The 11,759-nt window shown below is 39.1% G+C and overlaps 2 protein-coding genes across 2 annotated transcripts; one reads left to right on the forward strand and one right to left on the reverse strand.

The window, feature by feature from the left end:
- The first annotated feature begins 4,798 nt into the window (after nucleotides 1-4,798).
- LOC133863206 (uncharacterized mitochondrial protein AtMg00810-like) lies at nucleotides 4,799-5,353 on the forward strand. The gene has a single exon (XM_062299176.1). The coding sequence runs from the start codon at nucleotides 4,799-4,801 to the stop codon at nucleotides 5,351-5,353; it is 555 nt and encodes a 184-aa protein (XP_062155160.1).
- Nucleotides 5,354-6,843: 1,490 nt separating this feature from the next.
- LOC133864352 (pollen receptor-like kinase 3) lies at nucleotides 6,844-9,576 on the reverse strand. Its single transcript, XM_062300652.1, has 2 exons — nucleotides 8,145-9,576; nucleotides 6,844-7,748 (listed from the first exon to the last, which is right to left on the reverse strand). Exons 1-2 carry the CDS (start codon nucleotides 9,499-9,501, stop codon nucleotides 6,967-6,969), a joined length of 2,139 nt encoding a protein of 712 aa, XP_062156636.1. The 5' UTR covers nucleotides 9,502-9,576; the 3' UTR covers nucleotides 6,844-6,966.
- Nucleotides 9,577-11,759: the final 2,183 nt, after the last annotated feature.

Below are 11,759 nucleotides of genomic sequence, written 5' to 3' on the forward strand. Positions count from 1 at the left end.
TAGATAAGTGAAGATAAAATTATAAAAATAAAGTAAAATTACAGATAAATGAAAAAAATATTTTTGTTTTTTTTAAAAATAAAATAAAATTCATTGCACCAGTTCATTTTACGCCCTAGAGAAGAACTTCAAGATGAAAGGAGTAAGAGAGAAAGCTGCTTAGCCTGCTTGCAATGATGGTGGTAGACTAGTAGTAGCCCATGGTAAGATTTGTGAGTGCAGAAGGCACCCAAAATATTCTTAGCTTGTAAAAACTAAGAAATTATTATAGAAACAAATAATGTGTCTCCACTATGGATTGTGAAAATTTAGATCTAATTTTCTTTTTTATTTTATTATTATTATTATAGCAAAAGAGCTCGTAGGGAGTTAGAGGAACGCTAGATTTACTGGAAAGAGCCCAAATGGGCACGCGTCATAGTAGCTAATGTTAATGGAGAGAGAGGTCGTCGGATGTGGTAGAGGAGGGAGGCATGGCTTCTGTGGGTAAAGAGGTTGCAGTAGATCTAAGAACCAAACTCCAGTCAAAAGTTCTGTTGAAACTAAAGAGAAAAGAGAAGGAGAAACCAAAAGAATGTTAGAGAAGGTTTATTTGGATGGAGGAGGTGTGGAGTGTTGATGAAAACCAGGAACAACAACAACAAAGCATTTCACTCGCTCCTTCCCAAAGTAGTAATTCAATTTCTATCCAACTAGAGGAGAACAATTCTAGTTTCATTACTCCTCTGAATGAGCAAACACCCTACAAGAACGTCTAGTAGCACACACACAACAGGCTTCTCCCCTAGATTTATGGGCTGCATGTTTCCTGCGGGTTGTTCCTCAAAATTAGCATGTTATCAACTTGGTTTTCTGTTTTGTAATTAATACAATTTTGGGATTCTTTTGTTTTGTTTAATGTTTGATTTGTACTTAGCTCATTGAGCTCTCTTGTAACGCAGTTGTCTATAAATAGAACATAAACTCTGCCCTTGGATTTTAACCAAGTAGGGAATTCTCCAAAACTTTCATGGTATCAGAGCAAGCCTAAAGCCAATACTTATCTCATGGCAAACTTTGATTCCTCAAATCCCAGCTCCTCAACCAGAATCTCCACTCCTACCAATCCACCAACTGATAACACATCAACTTTCTCCATTCTCCTGAACCTGTCTCATCTTTTCAAACTAAAGGCCCCCACTACATGGCTTGGGTGTCCCAATTTCAACCTACCTTTCGAGGAAATGACCTCCAAGGACTGATTGATGGCTCTGATCGTTGCCCTCCTCAATTCATTACCAATGAGGGTAACACTCAAACTCCCAATCCTGTCGATGTTGCATGGTAGAAGAAAGACTAGTTGCTTCTCAGTTGGATAATCAGCTCACTGGCTCCATCTATTGTGTCATCTATATATGGAGTCAACACCTCTTATCAGGCCTGGACAACTCTTGCAGCCAAATATGCATCCCAATCTAAGTCCCACATCTCTTATCTCAAGAGGCAACTTCAAACACTGTAGCAAGGAAACAAGACTTGCACATAATATCTCAATCTAGCCAAACAATGGGCTGATCAATTGTCTATTGCAGGGAAACCTGTAGATGATGATGATATAATCTCCTATGTAATAAGTGGTCTAAACCCTTGCTTCAACACCGTTGTCACTGTCCCCTCTTTCACTACATAGGAGAGGGACATGAACTTTGTTGACTTCCAATCCGAGCTTCTCAATCATGAAATGCTGCTAGAAAGTCAACACAGCACACCATCTCAACAACTGAAACCAACACATTTGCTCTTTACACCTACAAGCTAGGACAGTCAAGCCTCATCCACCAAAGTTCCACCAATCTCAGCAAAGCCAAATATCCGCCAAGGCCCAACTTTCAGTCTCAACACTTCTCACCCAAAAACAAGTCTGCAAACCAACCTTATGCTCCTAGGAATCACATTGGCTTTCCCATCAGAAACCATTTTCCTCCAAATCAACAAGCCCCTCTGCTGAATAGAAACACCACACCACAGCAAGCTATCCTTAATGACAATGTTGTCCCAGCTGCTCAACCCGTATATCAAATTTGTGGCAAAAACAATCACACAACCCTTGACTGCTACCACATAATGGATTATGCTTTTTAAGGCCAACATCCACCAAATGAACTAGCTGCCATGGTAGCACATTTGAATGAGGATTTTGGTGCTCAAAAGTGGTTGGCAGATTCTGGTGCTAATGCCCATATTACAGCCGAAGCGGCCAATATTCAGGATCCTCAGCTTTTTGAAGGTGTAGACATGGTGGGAGTAGGTAATGGTGCATGTTTGAACATTAAACACTTTGGCTCTTTTGTTGTCCAGTCTACTCTACCTAATTGTACTAAACTTTTGCTTAAAGATATCCTACATTGTCCAAATGCTTCAGCCAATCTTCTTTCCATGAATAAATTTTACATTGATAATAATTATTTTAACCGGTTCCAATTTCATTGTGAAGGACAATCTATCGGGAAGGGTGCTGCTCCAGGACCTTAGTGAGAATGGACTCTACCCCATTCCTCTTCATCACCTATCCTTAAATAAATGGAAAGGATTTGCAGCCAATGTTGGTGTCAAGACCATTGACTCAGTTTGGCATCAACGGCTTGGACATCCTTCTCCTTCCATTGTTCAGCATCTTTTGAAGAACCAGTATCTTCCTTTAACTGGTTCCTTTGACAAGATTAGGATATGTGAAACTTGTCAACTTGGTAAATCCAAGCAACTCCCTTTGGGTGAATCTACTCAATTTACTTCTAGTTCTCTTGAACTCATCCACTCGGATGTTTGGACTTCTCCTATTCCTTCACTGAGTGGATGTAGGTACTATGTTCTTTTTGTTGATGACTATAGCCGTTTCACTTGGCTATATCCTATCCTATCCTAAATAAAAGTGAAGTTTATCCTTGTTTTGTTAAGTTTAAGTTACTTGTAGAAAATCTGTTTTCCACTAAAATTAAGCAATTTCAATGGGACAATGGTGGGGAGTACACCTCCAATCAATTCAAACACTTTCTCACTCAAAATGGCATACTTCATAGGTTGACTTGTCCACACCCTTTTAAATAAAAATGGTATTGCCAAGAGAAAACATTGGCATATCATGGAAATAAGCCTTACCCTTCTCTCAATTTGGGCTCTCACCAAAATTCTGAGTAGATTCATTTTTAACAGCCATATTCCTCATCAACCGGTTACCCTCACCTATTTTACAGTATGAATCACTATTCTCCAAACTCATGAAAAGAGCACCAGACTACACTATTCGTAAAACCTTTGGATGCTTGTGTTACCCTCTCCTTAGGCCTAATGCTAGTCACAAACTCTCCTTCCGCAGTTTTTCTCTCTCGACATATCATCTTTGATTAGACTTAATTCCCTGCCAAAGCTAAGTCCATCTCACAAGGGTCTTGCTAGATCATTGCTTCCTCTAGCAATCCTTTAGCCCTTCGACCTAGTTCTCAAATTGGTTCCTTTGATTTGTCACCTACTGACTTTTCTCTCCAACAGCATGCAGCTCCTTTTGATAACAGACAATAGGATTCTATCCCAGAACTTGTCCAGGATATTCTCATTGCTAATCCTTAACAGCAATCTATGCTAGCAATTTCATCTCATACTCTACCTTCACAATATCCTTTGATCATCAACACCAATGAAACCAATGGTTCTGCCCCTACTAGTCAACTCACACCCGAGTTTGCAGAAACCAATGTTGCTGCCTCTACATCTGATCCCTCTTCTTCTCCTGATTTGTCCTCCTCACCTGTTTCTTCCAGTGACTCATTCACTCACCTAGACCCACAACCAGATGCTTCTCTTTCACTACATCAACTTCCTCAACCTTTCCTTCCTCATCCTTCAGCGATTCTTCTAGTTGCCACTCCCAATCGTATAGTGACCAGGTCACAAACTGGTCACTTGAAACCTAAGGAATATCCTGGTTTTAAAATGTTTTACACCATCAAATATCCTTTCCTTGCTTTTCATGCTACTCATCTACCTCCTGAACTTTCCACCTACAAGCAAGCTGCCTCAAAGCTAGAATGGATTCAAGCCATGCTTCTTGAATACAATGCCTTTGTCTCAAACCATACTTAGACACTTTTTCCCCGACCTTCTCACTATAATGTGGTAAAGAACAAATGGGTCTTCAAACTCAAATAGAAGCCGGATGGAAGTGTAGATAGGTTTAAGGCTTGATTGGTTGCAAAAGGCTATGAGCAATTGAGTGGTGTAGATTATTATGAAACCTTTAGTCTAGTAGTTAAGTCTGCTACCATTCGACTCATCTTAGCATTGACTGTTCAGTTTGATTGGACAATCAGACAATTAGATGTGTCAAATGCCTTTTTTATAGAATACTAGATGAGGAAGTGTATATGGAACAGTCTCAAGGGTTTATTGATCCTATCTTCCCTGATTATGTTTTCAAGTTACATAAGTCAATCTATGGACTGAAACAGGCTTCAAAAGCCTGGTTCACTCGGTTGTCACATGCCTTGCAAAATCTTGGCTTCTGTGGATCACAAGTTGATCACTCTCTTTGTCTATCATCTTGGTCCAATTCACATTTACTTCTTAGTGTATGTGTATGACATTATTCTCACAAGTAATCATAAAGGCACTATGAATCGGCTTATTGATAAACTAAAACATGACTTTGCCATGAAGGATCTTGGGGCCACTTAGGTATTTCCTAGGCATTCAAACTACTAGAGACTCTGGAGGCCTACATCTTAGACAATCCAAATATGTTCTTGACCTCCTTAACTGCACCCACATGGTAGAATCCAAACCTTATAGAGCACCTTGTACTGCTGGGTCCAAGATGTCCAAGTATGATGGAGACCTCCTCTCTGATCCAGCTAAATATCGACATATTGTGGGTGTACTTCAATATGCTACTCTCACAAGACCAGATATAGCCTACTCTGTTAACCAACTATGCCAACATATGCATGCTCCTACATCCACTTATCTCATAGTTGCCAAAAGGGTGTTAAGATATCTCAAAGGCACCCTCAACTTAGGTCTATATTACTGCAAGGGTCCGATTACTCTCACTGCATTTTGTGATGTAGATTGGGCAGGAAATCCAGATGATCGAAATTCAACTATTGGCTATGGAGTTTTTCTAGGCTCTAATCTAATCTCCTGGTCTGCCAAGAAGCAACACATTGTGTCCAGGTCAAGTACAGAAGTAGAGTACAAGTCACTCTCTCTTACAATTACAAAACTTTTTTGGCTGCGCATGCTTCTCAAGGAATTGCATATTTCTCTACCTTCACCTCCAATCATCTGGTGTGATAATTCAAGTGCTCTTGTTCTAGCTTAAAATCCAGTTTTTCATGTTAGGACCAAGCATATTGAAGTGAATGTCCACTTCATTTGGGAGAAAGTGGCTAGTTGTGACATCCACTTGCATTATGTGTCAACCCTTGAACAGCTTGCTGACACTTTCACTAAAGGTCACTATATTGACTGATTCTGCTTTCTTCGGGCCCTCCCCTCAGTTTGCGGGGGGGTGTTAAGGAAAATCAGGAACAGCAGCAGCAAGGCATTTCATCCTTCCCAAAGTAGTAATTCAGCTGCATTACTCCTCTGAATCAGCAACACCCTACAACAGTCTCTAGGATCGTCTAGCAGCACACACACAGCAGGCTTCTCCCCCAGATTTATGGGCTTCATGTTTCCATACAAGCTGGTCCTCAAAATTAGCATGTTATCAACTTGATTTTTTGCTTTGTAATCAACACAATTTTTGGATTATTTTGTTTTGTTTAATGTTTGATTTGTGCTTAGCTCATTGAGCTCCCTTGTAACTCACTTGTCTATAAATATAACATAAACTCTGCCCTCGGATTTTAACCAAGAAGAGAATTCTCCAAAACTTTCATGGAGGAGGGAAGAGCAGAGTTTCTCCTCCTCCGTGGCTGAGGTTGAGGTTTGAATGGGTTTTGTAGAGAGAGCCGAGAGCTTTTTCAGGAGAGAAAATAAGGAAGTGTGTTCTTTGATTAAATAATTTTTATCCGTTTAATGTATTATTATTATTATTATTATTTTTTTTCAAATTTTGGGATTGTTAAAGAATTTCTGTTACAATATTTTGGAGATCTTACAGGGTTTTTTCATCTTTTTCGTGGGGTTAGGCGAGATTTTTATCAATTTTTTTTTTCCACATGATCAAGAGTATTTTTTCAGACATTTGAGGGGATACTTTTAATTTTTTGGTAAGCTAGAATGGGATTTTTAAGGATTTTTATCGGCTTCGATTTTTGTTTTGCAAGTAATACCATGCACAAACATGCTTTAGAAAAAGTTACAGGTTATTTATAAGTTCAAAAGAGAAGTATTGTGTTTAAAGTTACATATATCATAAATTTTTAGAACTTTTTTTAGTGTTCTTATGATATATATTTGAAAGAATATAAATGTAATAAAAAATTAAAAATTTATATTCATGTCATTTAAAAAGACATAAATATAATTTTTTTATTACATCTATATGCTTTCAAATAGACACAAAAAAACACTAAAAACAACTCCAACATTCCTCATCATAAAGTGTATGCATGTGCATTGGCTTTGCATTGACATTCCTCATCATGTGCATTGACTTTTTATTACATTTATATTTGAAAGAATATAAATGTAATAAAAAAAATTATATTTATATCATTTAAAAAGACATAAATATAATGTTTTTATTAAATTTATATGCTTTCAAATAGACACAAAAAAAAAAAAAAAAAAAACACTAAAAACAACTCCAACGTTCCTCATCATAAAGTGTATGCATGTGCATTGACTTTTCATGTGGACCTTTTTCTCTCGCACAAAAACTTTTTCAAGTCGACTCATGATCATTCCCCTTCAGGGTTGACTACAGACATCTATATATCATCGATCCTTGATCCAAAGAACAGATCGAAGAAACTGCTTTACAGATTATGAGATGGCAAAGGCAAAACTGTCATCACTGTGACGCCCTGATTGGCTTACAAGGCTGTCAGCTGATTCACGTCTCCTCGAAGAGCTCACCCTAAGGCCTTCCTGTGAGCCTCTTGACACGTGAGCCGGTGGCACAGAATCTGCGTACCCGTCTCGGAGCGATGGTAACACGTGCATTGTTCTAGCAACCTCATCTTCGGCTCCCTCTCCCTCCACCTCTACCTCCTGTATTCTTCTAATGGCTTCCATCATGTCTAGCCGTTGTTCGGGATGACTTTCAGTACAAGCTGCGCCAATGTGGAGGAGTCTTTCCATCTCACCAAGCGAATTTCTAGAGCTCGCTATTTCGGGATCAAACAATTCCGATTCTCTCCCATCATTAACAGCCGATGCCACCCATCGGACTAAATCAGTGCCGCCCTTATTATTGCTTAGATATTGGGAAGGATATTTCCCGGTGAGGATTTCAAGAATGACGATTCCTAGACAGTAGACGTCGCATTTAGGAGATACTTGGCCCAACTGTGCTGCCTCGGGTGCCTTATATGAAAAGAATGCTTGCGCTGCTTTTGCCGGGCTGATCAATACGCTCAATCCGTAGTCTGAGAGCAATGGGTCGTAGTCAGGGCTGAGAAGAATATTGCTGGACTTGAGATTTCCATGGGGTATATCAGAGGAATCGAGTTGTGTGTGAAGATAACCCATCCCTTGGGCAATTCCTTGGACAATCTTTAGACGGGCAGGCCAATCGAGCTCAGCATGTGACGGTCCTCGATCACCTAAACAAGTATATTCCAACATTAATATTGAGATTCCTACCGTGGGATGGGAATTGGGAAGTACAAGAAGTCTGCAATCAACGAGAAATGGAGTATATTTTGATGTTTGTTTGTTGTGGTTGATTTGTAATTTGTTTGGGTGGGTCGTTTTGGCTGTTTCTCTGTAGTTGTTTTTGTTTTGTTTCCTTGTCTGCAGGATGTTTGTAAATTTGTCTCATCGGAGTGGGCTGCTCTTAGGTAGCCGGGTCCAAGTTTAGCCTGGTTTGCGTGTTTTCGGTTTGTTGGTTTTTAATGAAGCTTATTCTTCAAAAAATTAAAAAATAAAATATTGAGATTCCTACCATGCAACAGATAAAAAAAATTTAGACTTTGCAAGAATTTTCCATGAATTCCTACCATGCAATATATAGAGTAAACTGCCATTGGGAATGTACTCAGAGACCAATAGCTTCTCTTCCTTCCGGTAATGGTAAGCCAAAGGCGTCAAGATATTCCAGTGTCTTAACTTTGCGAGCCGCCTAATCTCTGCATCAAATGCATCTCTTCCTAATGCATTCATCTCCTTCATCCTCTTCACAACCACTGCCACCCCATTAGCCATCACGGCCTTGTATGAAGACCCCAGCACCCCATTTGTAAGCACTTCTGCCGACGCCTTCATCAAATCCGACAACCCAAAGACACCCTTTTCGTCATTCACCACCACTAGCTCTCCCACGCCGCTGCCCTTGCCGTGATTGGAAGCCCTACGGCTTGATGCGCTACCGCTCCCCTTTCGGATTGTATAGGGTTCTTTCTTATTTGGCCCGGACTGAGACACATGCACCTCAACCGGTTCTTCTTCATTTCGCTTCTCATCATGTTCTACAAACCCATCGACATCCTCTGTCTTTGGCTTTGCCGGCCCTGATCTTATGATGAACACAAGAACAATTGATAAAAGCGCCACCACCGTTATTATGATTGCAGCAATTGTCTTTTTGGAACCATTCTTATTGTTAGTACCGGGCTTATGAGTATCGTTATTTGGTTTTGTGAGCTGCTGATCAACGGCTTTTTGACATTCCTTGCCCAAATTTCCTCCACAAAGGTCAGCATTTCCCGCGAACGAATTTGCATTAAATTCCGATAGAGTGGCCGGGATTTCCCCTTCCAATTTGTTGTTTGAGACATTGATTGTCATCAATGTTGGTTGATCAAGAGAAGGAATACTTCCACTGAATTGGTTGTTTTCAAGACGTAATTCAATGAGATTGGGAAGTTGAGCCAACGAAGAAGGGATTTTGCCCATAAATTTGTTATCAGAAAGAAAAACTTTCTTCAGAGACTCCATTTTTGCAAAATAATCCGATGGAATTTCACCTGAAAACTGATTCCCTGACAAGTAAATGGCCTTCAAAGAACGTAACTGGCTGAATTCCGGTATCGGACCCGAAAATGTATTGTTCATAATGCTAATACTTCGAAGACCCGAAAGTTCAAGCAAAGCATCGACATCTATTTTCCCTGATAAACCCATTCCTCCGAGGCGAAGACCCGTCACAATTCCATCGTCACAAAGTAGTCCAATCCAATGGACGCCATTGCAAGGCGGCAAGCCGGGCACCCAAGAATTGAGAGCATCGGCATTTGTCAACGACTTCTTGAGATTCAGCAATGCTTCGGATTCTGTCATCGAACAAGTCATAGGAGAAAGGACCAAAAAAATGGATAAGAAAAAGGACGGCCGGAGGAGAAGCCGAGCCGCGGCCATTACTCAGCCGGTAACTTGACGCCCAAGGAAGGTCTTGGCCGCTGCAGGAAATGCTGTAATAATTCTGCGGCTCTTTTCCGGGATGCTAATTTTTCGTTTTTGCTTAATTTGTTGTGCTCCCTTCATGGTGCGTATTCTTTTGGGAGAGTGCAAGAGAGCCTCAGAATGAGAGAGAATTGGATTTTGTTTGAACAAGTCAGTCCGAGAAACAGTTATTATTGATTGATTGGGATGCCCATTTGTAAATAGTCCCAATTTTAGGGTATTGAGGTGACGGAAGGACAGGATCCGGTGCAAATAGGATAATGTTAAAAATACAACTTTAACACAATTTTTACACAATTTCAATAAACATTGAAACATTGCGATGTGACTCGTTGGGCGGGTCTCATTCCAATGTGCTTTGGGGTTGTGCAATAGTTGTGCTCCAATTATATATGAATCAAGCCCGTGCAAATATAACACGCATAATTAACAGTTTGTTATTTATTTATTTTTTTTATTTTTTATTTTTTGGTAATAAAAAAAATCCATACTTAATATAGTCTTAAATCTCCATAGACGAGAATGAGTAATGTTAAATGTCACACATATACCGTTTTTGTGTATTTTAAAATTAATGTGGCTTTTAAAATTACAATTGAATTTGTGATAAATTATTACTGATTTTTTATTCAATGATTATTTTAAAAGAGAGGATAGCGAGATGACATGTAGCATTACTCGATGAGAATAAAGAAAAAAAATTATTAAACTATAAGATTATTAAGGTACAACATAGTCACTTATTATTATTCAACATCATAAGATCGTCATGCCGATTCTTCTGGCTCGTCATGCACTACCCGGAGGTCGAGGACAAGATCATCAATTAAGGAGATATCAACGGTCCTGAACGACACACGTGGTGCCGACCATCAAAAATGGGTCCAATAGCCATTGGTTTTCGACGAGGTCGACTGGCTTGTCTACCTGAAAGCCGCACTAGCTGGCTGAAACGCTGCGTTGTTCCCGTCCTTGTTGGAGGACTTCAAGTACGTCATCTCGGAGTCTTGAACGATGTTTAGTAGGACGTCACGTTCATACCGGTTATTGGCGGATCCCGGTCATTGGCCAGTGGAGCAGAAGATGTCTCTCACGCTGTTCAAGAAGAATGGGATCCACGTGTACTTCAATCCACAGCAGAAGGAGAGAGGAAAAATGAGGGCATTTTCGGTAAGTTGGGACTAAAAAAGGCACGTGCCGCGCACGTGGTATGACTTCCATCACTTGAGATGGCAACATTGGAGGGAAGGGGGTACATTGAAAATTTCTTGAACTTTTGGGCTGCAATTGACGAAATTAAAACATTGGTGGGTGAATTGTAAATTGCTGTCAACTAAAGTGTAATTTTCATAAAATAATAATAATAAAAAAAAATTACACATGGGCACGTTCGCAAATAGCATTCAACTAGCTAGTAAAACAATCAAAGACGCTTCAAAATAAAAGTTTCCACTTGTCAATCAATTTTATCTCCCTTTCAGAATACAAAACGTTATTTTCCATGATCAATAGTTTCCCTCATATTTAGGGCATCCCAAATGTACCGATTGCATGCCTCTAAAAAGAATGGAATACTTGGAAAATTAAATTGTAAGTATTAGGGTTAATTTATGGGTATCATCTTAATTTAAAAGAAACATCTTATCTAAAAAAAAAAAAAAAGAAGCATCTTAATTATCAGCAAGAAGTATGGAAAATTAAACGCTGAATGAACTTGGATTTTTCAACAATGTCATTGTCAAATATAAGATGTCCTACTTGGGGCCCAAGCTTCGAACGTATGTGATTAGCTCACACAGCCAATATTTCAATGAAAAGAATGAAGTAGTAGTTATGTAAACATAATAGTAAATTAAATGCTAATTAAATAAAATAAGCAGCGGAATTAAATATAAATACCTCCAGCCATTTTTGCTCAAACATATGAAGAAGCTTTAGCGATAAACAGAAATTCTACAAAATAAAATTTAGATTGAAAATCTTCTGACCTATGCCTACAGATGCCAATAGATGGATACACAGGGCTCTATATATAGGTAGGCCAGGGACCCTCATCTTTAATGGTTAGCTGATTTTTTCTTCCCATCAAAGAATTAAATCAAAAATATTAATATAAAAACCGTTTTGATTTCATGTAACTTAATGTGGAATAAATCATATTAAATCTTTATATTAAATAATTACCGTTATGATAATTATTTAAATTCCAACCG

This window comes from Alnus glutinosa, chromosome 3 (assembly GCF_958979055.1).
Source record: "Alnus glutinosa chromosome 3, dhAlnGlut1.1, whole genome shotgun sequence".
NCBI lineage: Eukaryota > Viridiplantae > Streptophyta > Magnoliopsida > Fagales > Betulaceae > Alnus > Alnus glutinosa.